The following is a 21,170-nucleotide window of genomic DNA, read 5'->3' as shown; positions in this document are numbered from 1 at the left end:
CATAACTTCAGCTTGTGCCAACATAGTGCTGACATATTCCTACCAGAGAACATCTTTTAAGAAGTATCTAGGTACAACTAACGTATTCTTTACCTCTGACCAGAAACCCACAGCAACAGCTTTCCATGGATATTTTTCTTGCTTTCTGGCTTCTGCAGATATTTTAATGCCAAATGCTGCCACCTGCCCAAAAGGAAGACATTCTCTGGAGATTCTGCCTGTGCCAGCAAACCAGCTTTCATCTCGTCATTTGGATCCATGCACATACTATGAAAACAAGAAAAGAAAAATGAGTGCGTATGTTTGTTTTCATACTTGTATTTTAAGCCTCAAGTCTGTAATTTTTTTGCCTCAGTTAATTTGAGATTGCATTCCTTAACTTTCACAGGTAATTTTTTTGATCACAAAACTATTTTTAGAGTGCTCAGCATAAGCTAGGGAAATCCTCACATCATGGTTTCAACTTGTCTGCATAAATCTGCTTATATTTAAGATAAGGATATTATCTCTATTTTACAGAAGTTAAATTCAGTTTATTGAAAAAATGCAGGTGCTTTGAACACTGAAATAAAGTGTTCTAAAATTGCAGTTTTAAACCTATTTTAAGGATAGATTACTTATGAGAACTAAATTAGGGCTAAAATGTGTTCAGAAGATTAAAACCAAGACTGTCACAGTAAGTATTACATAACAGCAGGTGTGATAACCTACAGCTGCCAAAACTTTTTCCATCCTCACACATTTATTGTGTCATTTCATTAAAGCTTGAATTGCTACTTTGCATTGCATTATGTTTATGACTGACCTTGAAGCTTACTTTGGGCAGTTACTTATACATGGCTATGTGAAACGTGCAAGCCCAGACCCTAATACTTTAAGCTCACAACTCTGTAGATCTGTATCTAATAGACATCCTTGATGTTGTCCCATCAGTGTGCAAGACCTCTCTACTATAGAAATTAGTTCTCTACTCTCCAGCAGTATTCTCTGCAGGCTGCTACTGGAAGTCATACAATATGTTCACAGGACTGCTTTTAGACTAAAACAGCATACCGAAATATAAATGCTCCAGTATTCAAGTCTGCCCAGACTTGTATCATCAGTGCTTTGGAACCCAATGAAATTATATGAATACAGCCATCTTCAAGAAGTTTCTCTCCCAGACTTAGGTATTCTGTTCCCATAGACTTTGTTTCTTCTAGAAATATAAACGTTTATACACAGTTACAATACAACAATGCCTTTCACACCATATATTGCACAAGTAAGAAAAGAAACAGTTCAGGCACTGAATAGATTTTTTTTTTTGTTGTTTAGTTAAGGATTTTTTTGTTGTTGGTTTTTTTTTATAGTGGGTTGACTAATATGCATGATTGTCTTCAGAAATTTGGGTGTCAAACTGAAACAGAGAAACTTGACATTAACTCAGCACCTCACATTTTTTTTAGTAATCAAGTAAATCCACTGAGCTGAATACATTCTATCAATGATGCTTTTGACATGCCACATCATATTACATTCCTGTGTTGAACTGTCAGTATGCACCAAGAAGTCTTCAGATTTTTCTTCACAAATCATACTACCCTTTAAGCATGATCTTGTATTCAGTATTTTTACTTTACCAAGCAAAAGCACAGACCTTCTAACAACAGCAGCTCTAGTGAGTTCCAAGATTCAGGGTTGAGTTTTCTCTTCTTTTATTTAAATACAGTAAAAGGAAAAGAGTACAGGTATTCCAAGTGTTGTGAATGGGAGACATTTTAAACAAATTTAAGAATTTTTCCTCCTACAAATTATAATCCAAAAGATTCTGTTTAGAACAGTTTGGGAGCAGGTGTCTCTACAAAAGTATAGACAGAATAATATTGTACAGCTATTGGCATTTACAATGGTGCACAGAAGGAAAGTCAAGAGGATTTATACTGAGTTAGCCTGAGATTTCATTATCAATACATGAAACCAAATAAACTTGAGAGCATTTTTTTCCCATTCAGTTGCAGCATTTAATATTTTCTTCATCATAACATGAAGTAGCATAGACACATTTTACTGAAGTTACAAATTCAATGAGAATACTATATTTCCAAGGAAGCAGGCATTAATCTAATTTAAAGATCAGGGCTGCAAATGTTTTATCTGTAAGTATACAACAGTACTCAAAGAAAAATCAGAAATACTACCACTGCTATTTAATATACATCATAAAAAAAAAAATCCAACCTTTGTACATGGCACATAGATTATTAATATTTGTAACCAGAATCCTTCAGTGCTACCTAAACAGAAACAGAAAGTACTGTATGCTCACCCGTGCTGTCAAAACTGTTCTCTCTTACAGTTATGAGTCTGCTTCTTTTCTTGATTTTTTTCCCCTTTTCTGTTGAATTTTCTGTTTCATGAGCATACTCCAGATGAAACCACAGCGAGACACTGAAGCCATCGGACATGTGTGGCCAACAGTTTTGTCCAACTAAAGGCAAGTGAATTGGGGCTACATGCCAAGAAGAAAGCAGCTGGTGACTCAAGTTTTCACTATCTGCCTCTTTCTTACTCTGTGAAAATTTTGCTCTTTTAAGTAGTCCAGCAGTTTTGCTGTTGGAAGCGCTAGCATATTTTTGTGAAGAACCACTACTCAAATTCGTGCCATGTAGCACAGGGAAGGCAAGGTACTGTAATGGGTTCATATAAATATTAGTGTCTACGATCTTCAATACACCCTTGAGTAGTATCTCCTAGAAGAAATAAACCAAACAAATGAGAAAAAAATTAAACTGTTTACACCACATAGTCAAGTATCACGTAACCAAACAGAAGCCACTCCTCATTTAAATTTGGATTCATGTTTTCCCATCAGAGGTGGACTTTCATAATCAAACTGACATTTGCAAAGCATCAGGTAGCTGCTTCAACAGACTTTGGCCCAGCAGAGCTTTGGGATTTAGTCCAGGCAGATCAGTTTTCAAGTTACCATGCTCAGGAATCAGCTAAACCAAAGCAGGTGGTCATTGCACAATCTTATTCACTTTTGTTATGTGCTAACAGATCAATTCATAGTGCAACAAAAGATCACACCTTCTACCTCATGTTTGAGGCTGGTTAAGAATGCACACACAGGCCATCAATTTGTTATTGCATAATCACAACAAAACTAGCTGAGCCCTTAAGCCAAAAAGTTTCCCAAGTCACTTGGCCAATTATTACAAGCTATCTTTGAAAAATTGACTTGCAACTCCTTGTTTGGTTTGGTACTATTTCACATGCCACAGTAATTTTTTTATTTTCTTCCACTTGTATTTTGCTACAGACTCACACACAAACCAGCATTATTTCAGCAGTATATCCCACACAAACAGTAGATTCCAGCATTACACAAACCAGCTTACAACACTTTCGAAAGTAATTCCTGCCGCTAAAGCATTCCTGAAATAGTGAGATGCTTTATAACTTCCAAGTAACTGCTTTGAATTTTGCAGTATTAGTGTTCTGTCATCCATAATCACTATGTCAGTCTTCCTCAAGAGGAATCTTGGTTTTTTGTACTGAAGAGTCCCCAGGACCCACACGCCCTTCAAAACCCTCTCTTCTTATCTCCTATGTCCTTTTGTTGTTTTAACAAAGAATTACTTCAACAACCAAATTTTATTTGCTCTGCTCAGTTCAAATGTCACTGATCATCTTATTTCTCTGAATTCTTGGACACAAAAGGATTTCCTTTTGGTTTCATTTTTCTAATAAGCATCTGAATTTTGCCATGTGCTCCTGCATACATACCGTACAAGGTGTCTTCTCCAAAAATATCCTAAGAAGGAGAGTTAGCTCTTCTGCACATGTCTGTGAACTCATCAAGGAAACTAGCAGATCTACCAGCACCATCTGACATGCTAAAAAGAAGGAGATAATAACATTCTTAAAAGGAATTTTTCTAAAGCTTTAAAAATTCATATTCTATAGTATTATGAGGAAAGATTAACTTGGAATTCAGAGTGTTTTGCAAAAACAGTTCAAATTAAGGAAGCAATAATGATTACAAGATAAATTCTAGAGAGATTGAACAGTACTTCCTAACACTACCATTAAAAATTTCATTGAATGAACTCAGATGGCTATGCCAGATGTAGCTCCCAGGTTTGCAATGTGGAGTCTGAAAGCCTGGGAACCTAGCATCTAACTTGCAAAGGCTCTCCCACAAAGCCAGGGATCCAAGTCCTGGCATCGGTTTACATCTCCCACTGTGGAACAGCCTCATCATGTGAAGCTACCTTAGGGCAAACATTTAATTTGCTTCTCTGCATTCTTGTATTAGCTAGCTGGTTTACAGTTAGAAATAAAACTCAAGACATCTTTAAGACCTGTGTTACAAAGAAATTGGAAATAAAAACTTGTGTTGTGATGGAGTGAGAATTCAATCAGCTGCTATTTTTCCAAGCAATGTTTAACACTGTCACACCACTGTTTATCATTTTAACTATAATTTTCATATCTGCCAGTATTTGTTTATATAATATATTTCCACTAGCTCAGAAATAACCCCATATTTACACTAAGTTTCTTACAACTTAAAAAAGCAGCTGCATAAATTCACATGCCAATGAACTTCCTTTGTCAACTTGGCATTTACACTGTGAACTAAAAAATTTGACTGTGTATACACTAAATTACAAAACCTAATATTTGAGTTACTTGAACCTTTAACTCACCATGAAAACTAGATTCCGTTTGTGTCAATATATTCAGAAATCCTCCCAAAAGGTGTTTAACAGCTCCCTGTTAAAACAAATAAAGGAAAATGGATATCTGAAGAATAAACTCCAGCTCAAAGAACTAAGAAATAAATTCTTCCAATCAACTCCTGCCTATTATTTTAATGATAATTCCAACTACTTGAAATTAGGGAAATTTTTTATATTTGCCAATGAACATTCTTTCATGTTCTGTGCAGTTCGGTTGCAGAAGAGATTTTGAAATTTAAATGATTCTCTTTTGCAAGAGGCATACTCAATTTAGTTATTAAACAAGTGAAAAAGTTATCTATCAGAAATTCCAGAGGATTGTGAAGACATCAACATTTGAATAAGCAATTTCTAATATTAACTTAGGAAGAATAAAAGCATTAAATACTTTTGAGGTATATGACTCACTGTTTCTAAAAGTACATATTCAATACATGTATGTGTAGAATGTTTACATACATACATATACAAGCAGATATCTGCCTTTTTTTTTTTTTTTCTAATGCCCTGACAATCATTAAATCTCTAGCTCTAGCCCTAGTGATTGAATAGTCTTGATAAAATAAGACACCTGGGAAACTCAAAAGCTCTGCAGCTCAAATATCTTTCAATACATTACTTAGTTCCTGGTAACCTAAACACAACGCAGTTGGCAATATCAGTCATTTATACTGTTTCAGATCTTATAAAACCCCATAAGAAGTGAGAACATTTGAGATCACTCTATTAGATAGACTGGTACTATAAAACTGAAGAAAAGATACACAACTTCCAGACCTTTGCCTTCGTTAATAACATTTTTACCTGTTCTATAAGTACAGTGGCATTTCTCTCCTTCTGGCTGATGATTTTCAGGCAGCTTCGGAATACATGAGCAAGCACATCTAAACTTGCATTACCAGCTGAGAGTAAGTTTAATTCTAACATGCAAATTTCAGGATACATTAATTCTCCTTGATTGATGTTTTCAGTTAGGTCATTAAAATAACCTGAAGGACCTGGTTCTCCCTTTGTGTCTGCTCCTGAAAAAAAAAAAACCAAACACTTGTCTTACTGAAACTTACTCAGCTGAACACAGATTACATGATTTAAGCAGAACATTCAAGGACATACTTCCTTCAACCATCTCATAAAGTACAAACCAAAAGTAGTCACTAGCCTATAAGAAGTTAGCATAATCTTCTATTCTTCTTCAGATTTTCCTATTTTGCTGCTAACACAGAAGGGCGAGGATGCAGTTTCTCCCATTACATGCTCTTAAACTACGTGCCTTCATTTCTTGGGAACTGGACACACAGTAATGGTGAAATATGCAATGCATGAAACATGACACTAAAATCATTGTAACAGAGCCTCAAATTTCTATACAAAACTCTGAGCCTGCCAAGAAAGGACATAAATTTAAATTATTTTTTGTTAAAAGTTTTGGGGAAGCAGTTTAGTTATTTAACTCAGAAAACGCATGACAGAATATCTGCATAATAACCAAAAAAGAAAAGCATAAGCACCTCCTGTTACATCTTGAAGAGAGTTTAAAACATGTTACTTAAAATTATTTGGTACAAGTTTCATACAAATGTTTCATGAAAGTATTTCAGATGAAATTTTTAATTCAGAAATGCTTTTACAATGTTATATATCTATTCATAAGGCCTAGTCATGCAGGTAAAAAGCAACAGTTTAATGCAGTTCTATTAATCTATTCATACCAGAATGGAAGCATCCAGACGTGTTCAGCACAAAAGAAAAAAATTAATTCATGTTTAAAATTAATTACACAAACAGAATACAGCAAGATATGGATACATCAATCGTTGAATGAATATAAAGGGATATGTTGTATAACGAGGAGGCAATCACAAGTCAAATGAAGCACGTGATTGGGAAAAGCCAGTATGGATTCACCAAGGCCAAATCATGCTTGACAAACTTGATTGCTTTCTACAACCAAATAACCTGTTTGGTTGATGATCTAGATTTCTCCTAGGCTTTCAACAGTTTCCCACAGCCTTCTCTTAGAGAAACCGTGTTAGGGTCAAGAGAAACTGATGTGTTAGGGTCGAGACAAGGGGTCTGTGCGGTGGGTGGGCACTGGTTGTCCGGCTGCACCCAGAGGGTGGTGGTAAATGGTTCCTTTTCAAACTGGCAACTGTCACAAGTGGAGTCCCCTGGGGACTGATATCACCTCAAAGCTGTTTAATGTCTTCATAAGTGATCTGTCAAGTCTACTTTGATGGAGTTTGCCGATGATACCAAACTGAGTGGGGAAATGAATGCCTGGGCTACAGGAAGACCTTGACAGGCTGTAAGAGTGGGCTGACAAGAACCTTATGAAATTAAACATGGACAAATGTAAGGTCTTGCACATGGGAAAATATAATCCACAAGTGCAGCACAGGCTTGGATCTGCCCAGCTGTGGAGCAGCTCTGTGGCAAGGGACTTGAGTGTCCCAGTAAACAGCAAGCTCAGTATCAGTAAACAGTGGGCTGCTGCAACAGAAAAAGCCACCAGGGTGCTGGGCTGCAAAGGTGTCACCAACAGGGGTAAAGAAATCATTATCCCACTCTACTTAGCGCTTGTCAGGTCTCACCTGGAAAGCTCTGTTCAGTTTTGGTGACCACTACGCAAAACACATGGGAGGAAAGGTTGAGAAAACTGGGTTTGTTCAGCCTTGGGAAAAGGTAGCTTAGAGAAGACCTTATCACCATGTTCTAGTTTTTAAAAGGTACCTACAAAGAAGATGAAGACCCTTGTTTTCCAAGGAGTCATGCAGACAAAAATTAATGCGTAATGGGTTCATGTTACTCTCACAGAGATTCCAAATGGACACAAGAGGAAAGCTTTCCACAATGAGAACAATCAGTCATTGGTATGACAATCTCCCCAGGGAAGTGGTGGATTCCCCAACATCGGACACTTAAGATTCAGATGGAGAGAGTGCCTGGCTATCTTGTCTTGACCATGCTGTTGCCAAAAAAGGTTGGACCAGATGATCCTTGAGGTCCCTTCCAACCTAGTATTCTATAATACAATTAGATTATTTAGTTTTCACTGGACAGTTACAATTCTAAATAAAAAAATTTGAGCACTGAATTTCAAACCAAGTAATAAACATCTTTGGAGCTCCTAGACCACGATAATATATTTGAGCAACATGACTTTAGAGCAAAAGTCACATAAACAAAAGACAACCAAAACAACAGTTTCTGCAACGCTCAGTAAGAATATTCATCATCTTTCTAACTGTAACTGCATCATACTGAAAGCAAAAAAAGTTGTTATTTCCATCTGTTAAATGTATCTGATGCTTGCCCCATTTTGGTACATTTCAAAAGTCAAACTTTGCTATGTCGCAAAGACAGCTTTCTATATTAAGAAAGTTCACATTTACCTTCATCCTTGGTTTCACTATCATCAGAGTTACTTTCGCTATCTGCTTCATATCCTTCCTCTTCAGCAAAAACTTTAAGACTACAGCATTGTGATTCTTCAGTTTCTTCGGAAATTTCTCCAGGTTGTGACACAGGCTCCTTTTCAGTGTAATGGGTCTGTACAATACATCAAGCAAATAGATTATCATTGGTCAGAAGAAAAAATATCTTTGGATCAGAAAAGCAAACAATTTAGAACCTTACAAATGACTGTTTTCTCCAAGCCCATCAGCAAAATAAACAAATTAATCATATACTTTCAAGAAACTTGAGATATGTTAAGAATACTTCATTCTTACATAAAAAACTGAATCTGCAAAGACAGATTTTTCATATTAACTATCTGATCAAAGTTTTAGCAAGCAGGTGGCCAATGCATTAAGAATAACTATGTTTCCAAAATCACTATCACCATCAATGTGCACCTTGATGTTCACTCTAAGGTGATAAGGTCACTCAACATCCCTGTTTGAAGCTCTTCGAGAGTTTGTCACACTGTTGTGAGATGAAAGAATAAAGAGAACATCAGGTTGACTGAGCTTGCCACTGTTTGGAGCATGGCTCATTTCTGAACAGTAAATGTGGGGACCATATCAATAAGCAGCATTTCTCTTACATACGAGAAGCAGAGAATTCATCTTCAACTGCCACAGTAATCAAAAGATATATAACATTTCCTATTGAGTTTAAAAAGACCTAAACAACAAAAACCCGGGAAAATCTTGCATTATTCACAGTTAGACCGGTTAGTTGGTGCTTCATACCTTCTCAATTTTTTCTTCAGAATGATCAAGATCAGCAGAAAAAGTGCCCAATGCAACACGAAGCAGTGAATCAAACAGAGGCTTTGCCAAGTCAGTTTCTATCACTTTTGATTGAGCAAGCTGCTCTCTTATTTCAAGTAAGATATCATCCACACAGGTGTTCTGTGTTTTGGGGGAGACAAACATTTTGATTCATGTTACTATGTTTTGGCTAACAGAAGTAGCCTAGTACTTTTATTTAAGAACTTCTCCTTCCACCTACATTAATCTAACTTCTCAGCTAAAACCATCACACTTCATTCAGTCTCTTGAAAAAGGAAATATTCATCTTGTTTGTCACAGAGATTTAACTGGAATCTGCACTCTGAAAAAATCTGGCAAAATGCTGTTATCTAAAATTTGGAGGTAAAAGCACTGTTTCAAAAATAAATGACCTTGAAACAGTTTCAGGTACATAGTGTGCATTCAAATCACACCACAACATTACTAGAATTGAATAAGTCGGAGGGTGACATGTCCAAGATCACAAAACTTGCAAGCAGTCCAGACAGAACTCCAGTTTTCAGTTCTCTTTTGTACTTAATGCCTCCTGCTTTTGTAACAAACTGCCAAATAAAATTTAAGATAGCAATTAAAACATTAAAGCAATGTGAAGTTGTCTTCTGTGAATTAACAACTTTTTGTGGAACACTGAATTAGTTCACCTCTAAGGCTTAAGTAATATTTTTTTTCAGGTGTCTTTTCAGCACCTGTGCCCTGCAATACTCCTCTTTCTCAAGCACCATGCTGTGCTCAGAACTTTGATCAAAAACTGTGTTACTATGTATAATCTTGCCTACACAGCTTTCCTGCAGCATCCCTATCACACACATTATCCACTGAATACTCTTTTCAAAAAGAGTACCACTCAAAAGGACCGCTACTCCAACTACTAAGCACATGCTTTAACTGTATACTTTCAGTTCTACGGAAAATATGGTACTATAAGAAAAGCATAAGTTTTTTCCCCTCCCTACAAGAACTAAATTCCTGTTAAAATATTATTGTATGTAACAAATACGAGCAAAGTAAGCTAAGGGAAGCTGCACAGTACCTGGTGAAACATCTCCACTTCCATCTTCTGCATGTTACTTGCGCTGTGTAGACAGATGGTCAGCAGAGCTTCTAGGAGTCTGATACCTTGAAGTGCCCACTCAGCCTCTTCTCTTAAAGAAGTCTTTATCCCTTCAAGATTGGCAACTGAAATAACTGAGGAGTGTTCCCTACTCAAAGAGCTGTCACAGGAGACAGAGTCAGGCACCAGTTGTTCCACACCAGCAAGACTGCCAGAATTATCAAGCTCCAATTGTGTCACCTCTCTGCTTTTAGCCAGATGAACAGAATCGTCCTTGTTGAGAAGCTCAGTACGAGGACTCCCATGTGAACTTCTGCTGCTTTCACTCAATACTCTCTCCCTCTTTTCTTGCTCCTTTTCCTTAATTTTTCCAAGTTTCTGAATTATCAGAATTAGTAATCTATGGCATGCTTCAAAGCCTCCAAGTCTATGGAACTGTCTCTGGAAAACAGAACTATACAAATAGATGCAACGACACATGGACCAAATATCTGCAGCCCTATGAATATGTTCCAGTGAGGGCAAAGTAAGGCTTTCCAGTGACAGATATGGTAACTTGTGGCCTAATGGCTCACTAGCTGTACTATCATATCCTGATGTATCTTCAGAGTCATTAGCTGAATCCAGATCACCATCTGCTTCTTTACTCACGCATAAAAAAGCAACACAGAGGAACAGGTTTATTGTGTTGACATGAATGTCTTGGCTCACAAACTTTTTCTTTTTTGGGTAGGCCTCTTTCAAGCCAGCATAAAACTTGCTCAGGCTTTGAGGAATCTCTGAAACAGCATGTTGGCTACAAAGGGAAGCAGGTAAGTCAGATGTAGATTCCTTTTGTTCGCCATTCAGGCCTTCCAGTTCTGGCGTTGCTTGGTCTTTCTGCTCATCACCAAGGCAGAGTATCAAAGTCTCCAACACTTTCAAAGAATGGCTTCTTAATGTATCTAAGTAATTTAACTCAATCATTTGACTCACTCCATTACAACTCAGAAACAAGTCTCTAATTACCCTGCAAGATAAAGCATAAAAGTTACCTTATAAATCAGCCACAAATTCATGTAGTTCACTAATTGCTGTAAATTACTGTAAATTAAAGAGAGGATGAACTTGTTCACTGTAGTCTAGAATCTCAAGTAAGCATCATTCAACTAGTAGTGGAAAATTCAACTTCTTTTGTAAGATACGATGAAAGAAATACCTCCCTCTAAAATCTAGACCACAAACATGTATGATGTTCAAAACATTAAAAGCGTTCAACTTTATTTATGACATTTGCTCTTTAGTGGTACTTCCCCCCCAGCTTTTTCTTAGCAACTGGAGCTAGTAAATATTTTTGTTAATTTCTCTGTTCTGTGATTTCACCAGAAAGCAGAGATTCCTTCTCAAAATTGAAGACATTTTCCTAGCTATATCTTAGTTGTGTGGATGATGTATTTCAGATAGAATTCAGGAACACCTTTCAAGCACAACTTGTTGTGCAATTGTTATTGCCAGCATGTCAATGTCAAAAAACTTTTTGTATATTTGTTTCCAAGTCTATTTTTCCTTTTTTTCTACTCCCCAAGTATTTACGCTAAGTTCATACAAAATTTGGAGTAAGGATCTGTAAGCTTTTTAGCATACTACATTTGCTTTTAGACATCTACCTTACTTACCACTCATCTCCTTCTCACAGGATCAGCTTTTACTCTAACCAAGTTACTCTAGAATCAAATCAATCATTTACTTGTATATTCCCATCTTTAAGCCAGTAAGAAAAAGGATATTTTAAACTCCTTTTTAAAATCTAAACTTAACTCCTCCTGCCTCTTTGCCACTAAGTGCACTTTCAAAAATTAATAGCTACTGATACAGTGTAGACTAGGATAGAAGTAAAATTGTATCAGACAATCCCTTTACGTAAACTGGAATACTAGTCTAATCTTTGTAATTGTCTTGGATGACCCCCACTAAATTCATTTCAGGAGTCCAACAGAAATAAAATCAGAATCTTTCCTGGACAAAAGGACACATTCATATTCTAAAAAAACTTCTATATATTGTATTAAAACATTATGGCATCAATTCAACAATAAATAGAAAGTTACTATTTCATGCCTTGGAAGAATGTTTGTTGCGTTTTTGTGTTCTGGGATTGGTTTGGTTTTGTTTCTCAACTATGTTAAAATGAACAGGATTTTGTAAATTAGAAAACAGTTATTTCAGGACAGGTAAACATCAAGACTTATTTTGAAAGATGGTATAGTAACCATTCTAGAAGGAAAAGGGAAACAGAAAACTAAGTCTAATTCCCACAGAAAAATGACATATCAGTCTGTTCAACATTCCTGACTAATTTTAGCATGTGGAATGAAGAGGCAGAGAGCATGTCACATTGGACAAAGATTTTTATTTGTTTCTACACACTTTGGCTTATTAAAGACCATAATTCATGAGTAGAGCACCCTCACTTTCTATGGTTTATGGATCTAGGCATATATCTTATGTTACTCAAGCATTTACCTTGTTGCCACCTGCAATATCCAAACACTGCCTAGAGTCCAAATAAAATTTATGTTCTGATCACTAACAAATATACAAAGCTACGTACATAATTAGCATGCTTTCCAATAATAAACAGAAAATCAACCAACCTGGATTTAAGCAACACGGGGAGCATCTGCAAATAAACCTGAAGTACTTCAGAAGGCAAATCCTGGCTATGGTAACTGCATGTGTGTTTATCAGCTGTACTTAGTCCAAGTTCTTGTTGAGCATGGCAAGCTAGCTCAACTCCTCTCTGAAGCACGGGATTATAGATACAGTTATATAGTTTCCACTGGACCACTACATTTCCCTTTTGAATTAAGTGGCAAATATGGCTTGCAATCTGTGTGCCACGTAGCTTGTCTTCTTCAAAAACAATGTCCTGATAAGCCTCCAATGCATGCCATCTCAACAACATATCTTCAGATCCAGTGCTAGGCAGAATTCCCTGAACTCTGCAAGAGGAACTAGATGCAAGACTAGCATCACTAGAGTTGCCCTGCAAGGCATCTTCCAGCTGAGTGAGTTGATCACAGTCAACAGTACATATATTGCATGATGCCTGTATAATTTTTTGAGATACTTCTGCTCCACCCAGTTGATCCAATATAAACTTGTTAAGGATGTTCAGTATGTGCTGCTGAAAGTTTTTTAATATTGGTAACTTGGAAGCATGGAGCAGTGGGACAATGACAGACTTTGGATCCATACAACAACATATTCCTACATTATGTACACCCGAGAGAATCTCAACACAGGTACTGCTCAAAGAAACTCGCTGCAACAAATGCAAACACTGGTGTGCACAAACAGCAATGCAACAGCATCTCTCAGGATAATGAACTTCTCCATCAGAAATTTCAAAAGGGTTTTTGGAAGTTTGGTTTTTAAAAGCAGATACAGAGAGCCCAGAGAGATCTCTGTGGTGATTCATGAAGTGAGAGTACTCACATCGTCTGTGCCGCTTTCTTGTACACATTGATTGATGGAGCTGCTCTGATTTCACTTTTTTGACAGTGCTGATTATTTTCATGATACTGTTGATTAGAGTTTTCAGATGCTCTGAGGCTTCCCCAGGTACTCCCTCATTCTTTATACAGAGCCATTCCATTTGAAGCACTGTTATTTCAAATAGCTTAAATCCCTGATGCTGTATGAACTCATGAACCAGATCTATAGCTTGGCTAAAGTAGAATGGATTGGAGGCTGCACTTTGTAGGCAACAGATCAAAATCTGCAAGGCGCCTTTTATAACCTCAGGTAGAAGCAAGGTTCTGTGACGATATCTAGAAAATATGTAGTCATCCTGAACTGGTTGTTGTAGTGTTTTCTCATAACCTGGAGAAAAAGGACCAGGTTGCTTTTCCAAGGAAATTCTGATTTTTAATGCTGCTTTAAGTAAGTCTGTTAAATTTTTTCGTAAATTGTCAGGCATTGTTTCTGTATTGCTAATGTCTAAAGCCATAAGATGCAGCACTGTTCGAAAGAGCATCCTTTGGATCAGAGCCACAGGTTCTTCTGTCCACCCTGCAGAAACTACTTCATTTTCTCTGTTACTACTTACATTGCAACAGTCTCCAAATCCTGATAAGAACTCTGTTAATGTGGGCACCACACTGGCTGAAAGAGCAGAGCTGTGATTCAAAGTAATATCAAATTTGCACACTTTCTCTAAGAGAGACAGTAAGACATGGCATAAGTCAAAAGGAGAGTTATCCTTGTTGCTCTCAGAAGTTCCTGCAGCTGGCTCATTCAAAGTTTCTGGGTTTAGTTCATGTGCTGGAATAATTTTGCTGGAATTTTCTACGTTAGGGGCATTGGTATTAGAATTTGGTACCACTTCCACAGGTAGGCGATCACTTCTATCTACAAGGTAGCTGTCCCTAACAGGATATGTTAAAAAAGGCTGCAGTAACTGGGAGTGTCTGTGTTTTGTTATTACAGTAGTCTTTTCATCAGAATTTCCTTCGGAATCTGAAGTGGACAGCTGAGATCTTCTTGCATCTCGCACAGAGTAACGATGGGTGGTTTTGCGCAGACGTCCACTTTTTCGAGATCGAAGATTTAGCTTTACAGAAGTCTGAAGAGATGAATGAATGCTTCCATCTAAGTTTAGTTTTTCCTGAGTAGATTTCACAGAACTTGTATTATTCTCTTTGGTCAGGCATATGTCTACTGCGAAGGGTATATTAAAATCTGTTGGAAAAAAGACAACAAAAGAACATTAAAGAAACATTATAATACGTAAAGCATTTTTACTAATTCTATAGTTAAATACTTCCAGATCAAAAACATGCAACAAATTTATATCTTAATAAGTCATGGTTTTGCATATACCTATGTCAGACATTTTTAATATAAAACAGGCAGCAACAACTCATGTTTAGGAGTCATACTAGGTATTTTCGAAGCCTAGACAAATTAGTTTATTTCCCACCTAGGGTTAGACAAAAAGGTGCTAGACAGTTTCCTAAAACTTTTTGTTGGCACAACAATTCCATTCTCAAAAAGAAGCATACTAGTGGTAATAAAAAAAATATATTTCTCTACTTAGAAACAGTGCAGATCATCAAGTATACAGACCTCAGTCTTTACTTCAGTATTACTTATTCCAAATACAAGAAGCAGAAATAAAAGTAGGAAATTTTAAATAGTCAAGGACAAGAGGGAGATGGAAAGGAATAATGTTTAGGATGCTGAATATTCCTACAAAAGCCAAGACAAAAAAACCCCAACTTTCAAGTACGCAGTATAAAATAGCAAATATGAAATTTAAATCTGATTCAATGGACAAGAAGATTTTTAAGAATAAAATGCGAGTACCACCGGTTCATTTGTATCAGTAAACTCAAACTATCAAAAAAGTAAGCAGAGAAACAACTCCGTATGTGCTTGGATTAAGTCCAATGTTATTTTTCAGTAGTGACAGAACCGTAACTGGATGCTTTGGGCAGTAAAATAACTAGCATAAAACAACTGCAAGCATCCATCATCCAGTAAATTCAGTATTTAGAAAAATGTGATAGCTAACAATAACAGCTCCCACCCCCCCAAAACCCTAGAATCCCACCTAATAGCTAAAAACATCTGAAATCAAGCTGAAAGAAAAGATGCTTCCATGTGCAAGCCTTGTTGTTTCAAAAATCATAGTTGTGATACGTAAGAAACATCATCTGCTTTAAAGGCAGGAAATTAACCAGGAGTACTTTACCAAATGAAGGATATTCCCTGCACAGAAAGAAAAAACCTGCCTAATACCAGAGGATTTGTTTCAGTCAAGAAAAAAAAAAAAAGAGTACTTAGTGCACAACTGGATACATCAGGTTTACTGTATCAATGGGAAGAGAAGGTAATTTGTAGACTAGAAACTTCACATTATGCAATGTATAAACCACAACATCTTAAAACCTATTTACACAACAGCATTTTAAACTAACCCTGGAAAAGCCACTAAGCTCTTGTAGGATAACCAAAACATTTCTTTAATTCCATCATGCTTACAGGAGCATGAGAGAATGATGCAACTGAGAAAGCAGGAAAGCTTATTATATAAAAGCTCTATGCAACTGGCACTCCAAGTCTACAAACATTAACAAAAGCCTCAATTTGCAGGAGTTTCCAACAGCAAAAAACACTGGGAGAGCTTCAGATAAGAATCCTTAGGAACTCCCTCAAGCAGTCAGGTAACTTTATTTATTTCATTCTCTTTGCTTCACCCTCTGGGAGGGAAAAGAATGCATCAGACAAATGTAAGATCCCAAATGAAAAAAACCAAAATCACTGACATTTCCTTGTTCAGTTTTTCCACAGAGTTCAATTCATATAATCCTTTTCATTTCTTTAATTCACTTTAAACTGACTCTTTGGCAGTTGAACCCTTGTGATTTGATTGCTCAATTAGCATATCAGTTTGACACAGAACATGACGTTTTCTAAAGAATCAAGCCTAGTTCTGTTCATAGTCATCTAGTCATCATTATTCCTTTTTTTCAGGGCCTGACTTCCTGATAACACTGCACTTCTTTCATATTCTCTTATCCACTGTTTGGTTTTAAGCTTATTCTCTATTTCCAATTTCTTCAATTTCACAAGAAAAAGTTTGTCTCATCCTGTCTTTAATGTCAACAGGTATCACTTTTTTGGTTTTTTTTAAAAAAAAAATCAGTATGTTTTCCCTTTCTACTCATCATGAAACCCTTTGCATTAGAAATATCATATACTCTTTCAAATCTCTTTTCCCCCCAAATCACATGAAAAGAAGAAAAATCTTAACATCGAGCTCAGCTACACAGTAACATAAGCATTACCTTTCACATTGATCAAAAGCCTTTACCTTCTCTGCATTATTTTTATCTTCCTTGTATGCTGATAGGACACTGGTATTTTTGAACTTAAATTCTCTGCAGAATCCACATCTTCATTCCATGTTAGAGCATATGTACTACAATGGGCTACTCTTTGGTAGAGAGTCCTGAACTCTGTAGTAATGCACAAACTACTTCCTTTAGGTGCTTAATACTGTAAATGATAAAACATACCTATTGCTTTTTCTTCTTGAACAGGGATTTTCCACACTAATGGCAGAAGTGACAGAAGGAGGGTCAGAAGTTCTTCTCGACATGTCAGCTCCTATGTTAGGAACAAAATAAAAAGTAAGATCTTGTACTTTTAAAAAAATAGATTAACCTTCTTTATTTTACCAAGCTATTCAGTTCCTATGTCTCTCTGCTGTTTTAAAGACTGAAAAAATGACCTAACTGCAGAGTGCTATAATCATTAACTAGAGCCAGTCAGAAAGCATCCAAGATATTTATTACACCTCTGCAACTGTTTCTATACAAAGCTCTTCTAATCCCTCTTGTTGAAAGAACTTCTTAAAGAAGAAAACGAGAAAAATCAAAGGCACAGAACTTGCTGATTTAATCAAAACCAACATGAAGCACAAGATGAGTTTGAAATTTCTTCTGAAAATATAACTTTGAAGAATTTTATTTTGAAAGTTTCTACTTTCTCCAAAGTGACATTCTTAAGCAACTGAAAAAAGGCTTACATTTGTAACTGATCTTATTGACTTATAACACAAAGGTAAAATTTTATGAGAGGAAAGAGAGAAGGTTACTCAATTTAGAAAAACCCTTAAACAGAATAACCAGTAAAAATCTTCCCTCCTTTTGCGATTCTAACACTTATACACTAAGAATTTCAATGCAGAGAAGAATCATAGAAGGCACAGAATTCAACCAATTCCTTTATGGAGTGCTTTGCAGCAAAATCAGAATGATTTCAGCCCTAAAGGTCAAAAATTTCAAAAACAAAAAGCAGATTTGAGCATTTTGGCACTTGATATCATTCAGGGACATGCAATTGAAGCAACACCCTTCTCCGAAAACTCAAGGTAACAATGAAATGTAAGTGTATGGAGATAAGCAACTTCAATATTTTTTTTATATATAAATATATAAATAACAAATATATACAGTTATATATAGTAATAGAGATAGTTCTACAGCTATTTCTCTATATACGTAATAGCTGTATTTTTCTGATAAGGCTATCAATTTAAATGAAAATTTAAAAATAAAATCTAAAACTATTGATACAGTACAATTAAGACCTGAAAACAAAGCTTTTTCAAAGTCATTCTCCCAACTCTCTTCTACTAGGGTATTCTCAGCAAGACAAATTAATTGGGAGTGGGAATGAGCAATGCAGCATTCAAAGCATAATAATGAGGCTGGAAAAAGGCAAAATATTAACTTGAAATTTCAGCGGTACACTTCAAAAAAATTTACTTTCCTCATTTCTCCCTGCCTTTAAAAAAATCCTCAGGAAATACTTGCTGAATTGCAGATGCTACAAGCTTTTTTTTCCCCCTTCTAATTCAGAAATGGGTTTTTATTGGAGGGGAGGCACATGGAATCCCCCAATTCCTTCTTACATGAAAGCCAGCTGTTTTTCCAACAGCTCTGGTCCTGAAGCATCTATTAACAGCAACTATGTAGAACTCAAGTGACATCTAAAAACCCACAGTTATGTATAACTGTAGTCTTGTGGATTTGCTGTTTAGACAGTGCACCTACTGAAAGTCAGAACCAAACCAGAAGATCAAACTGTAGTCTTAGTACAAGTCACCTCATGAAGGAAAATCAAACATACAAGATGAATTTGACCAGCAATAACAGCTGACTCCACTTAAGAAAAAGGCTGAATAAACTCAACAAGGATTCACTTGGTTCATTATGTTTAAATACTGGGATCTGCAGTTTCAAAGCACATCTCAGCCAAGCAGTTGCTTAGTATCTATCCCACAGTGTTGAAGAGGAAGGAAAGGAGAAAGACAACAAAGAAATGGACATCTGCAGCTACAGGGACATGTGCTAGACTTTCTATATAAAAAATAGTATAAACTGATCACGTCTTCTAAAATACTTCCTCTTTTGAGCTGAAGCTACAATATATTTACTTTATATTATGTCCAAGACCAAGTTACTTAAAGAAAAAAATATGTCTCATGGCCCAAAAAAACAAAATAAAGAAAATAAAAGGAGTATATTTTAATTTTATTTTACTGCCTTAAACCAGGAGTACCTTCTCAAACTAAAAACCATCAGTTTGAACTGCAGTAATAAACACTCATTTCTCTTGAAACTTATAATCTATTTCTTCTTTCTACCCAGCTACTGCACTTGAGCTTTACACATGCCTTTTTGATGGTTGCTAAACATTTGACTATCAGCTGGCAAATAGGTATATGATTACCTAATTTTTCTTTTTCTGTTCCTGTTGAGGGACAGAATACTACTGCAACATATCTTTTTGAACTTATGGTCTTTCCAATTAACTCGTGCACTCTTCCATAAGAAGGAAGGAAAACCAGCACCAAGAACAACATAAGCCAGACAAATCCACACAGTCAAAGCTGAATATAAAAATTATAACCAGTTAAGAAAAGCTACTACCTGATCAATAGTTGAGTTCAGAGTGGTAAGCAAAATAAACCCACGGCCTTGAACTAAGTATTGTCCCAGTGCTGCCATATGAGTTTCCTCTTCTTCATCTTCCCTGGCTTCTGTCCTCTGTACCACTGCATTGCACAGTCTGTTGACATCAGACAAGAATTCCCGTGCCAGTGAGTTACTGGCACTGCTCATGTCTGAGCTGTAAGTAGAGGAAAGTACAGAAATTAACTCCATCAGAAAAGACATTCCTTATGGAAAAAAGACTGGGGGAAAGAAGGGAGCATTTCTTCCCTGTATCTCACTCCCTCCAAAGACAGTGTCTGTAGAACTGAGGAGTCAATATACCAATGTAGGGTGGAAGGGAATGGAAAGAACGAAATTAAACAATTTATTTCAGTGAAACTTTAGATAACAGCCCGTGACCCCAAACACTGACTTTGTAAGTCTATCAAGTAAAAGCCTGTGGCAGAGCATTCCCTCCTACTGCACAAATGAAAGCTAATGACTTCGTTCCAGCTCTTCTTGTCAGCACTAGTCTACGGAGAAACATTTAAATCAAACAAGACAAGAAATGTAAGACTCAGCTGTATAAACTCAAGAGGATCATGGAAGAAAGCAAAACAAAATAAGAATCAGTGATGTCAGCTATGGAAACAAGGTCATTTAATATTTGGAAGGTTAGCTCAGTTGGGTAGAGCATGGTGCTAGTAATGCCAAGGTTGTGGGTTTGATCCCTGTATCCACTTAAGAGTTGGACTTCATGATCCATGTGGGTCCCTTCCAACTCAGAATATTCTGTGATCCATGAATCCACATAGACCCCACTTAGTGAATGCTAAATACACTTAGTGAATGCTAAATAAGACCTTGGAAGCCAAAGCAAGTTCATTCACACTAATGGTAGAGAAAGTTCCTTTTAGTAGCAAAACTGCAAACACTTATACATATAATAACATTCATTGTGGAAGTAACAGAAACATTCTTACCAGAATCACTCTGCCAGCTTAGCACATTTATCTTCTATCTGGGGAAAAAAGCAAATATGTTCTGGAAATATCACTCTTGGTTCACCTGTTTTTAAAAACAGAAAAATATATCATGATTAATATGCACTTTGTTTTTAAAAACTCATTTTATGATAGTTATTTGAAGCTTATGAAGAGTTCTTGATGGTTTTTTTTTTAGTTTTAAATCTCTAGTTTTCACTTTTAGCTTATGCTTGTGCACAACAGATATTCTATAATAGAGAAAATAATTTGGCATATGAGAAGTTAACACAATAAAATTCATTAGTTTAAAATGTAAAATGAGCTAGGTATGCAAGTTTAAATAGTTTCCCTCTAGAAAGAGTATGAATTAGTGATTACTACATGCATACATAATATTTGAAGAACTTGCAGCTCTAGGTGCAAGTGATAGATAGTAGGAGAAAGTGAATTATGCAGTCAGGTGGTGATGTAAATCCATTTTAAATCTGTCTTTCTAGTCTGTCCTGACAGATTACCAATCTTTATTACATTAAGCACTGGGAAAGATGTAGTTAATAAGAATTGGAAATTACCAATGGCAAACTTATCAACTGGAAATTTATCATTAGGAATACAAAGGGTAGTAACCAAGAAAAGCCTCAAAAACATTCAACTAC

General features: G+C 36.3%; 1 protein-coding gene across 1 annotated transcript; it reads right to left on the bottom strand.

The window, feature by feature from the left end:
- Positions 1-89: 89 nt before the first annotated feature.
- Positions 90-20,574, bottom strand: LOC108641772 (lysosomal-trafficking regulator-like). Its single transcript, XM_029965180.1, has 13 exons — positions 20,512-20,574; positions 19,526-19,724; positions 17,105-17,195; positions 12,674-14,762; positions 10,020-11,049; positions 8,927-9,088; positions 8,123-8,279; positions 5,535-5,752; positions 4,698-4,764; positions 3,772-3,881; positions 2,309-2,732; positions 1,054-1,198; positions 90-267 (listed from the first exon to the last, which is right to left on the bottom strand). The coding sequence occupies exons 2-13, from the start codon at positions 19,715-19,717 to the stop codon at positions 90-92; spliced, it is 4,863 nt and encodes a 1,620-aa protein (XP_029821040.1). The 5' UTR covers positions 19,718-19,724; positions 20,512-20,574.
- Between the last annotated feature and the right edge of the window lie 596 nt (positions 20,575-21,170).

Source organism: Manacus vitellinus, unplaced genomic scaffold (genome assembly GCF_001715985.3).
Source record: "Manacus vitellinus isolate BGI_N305 unplaced genomic scaffold, ASM171598v3 scaffold_8_pilon, whole genome shotgun sequence".
Classification (NCBI taxonomy): Eukaryota; Metazoa; Chordata; class Aves; order Passeriformes; family Pipridae; genus Manacus; species Manacus vitellinus.
The sequence above is the reverse complement of the archived record's forward strand: the minus strand, read 5'-3'. Positions and strand labels throughout refer to the sequence as shown.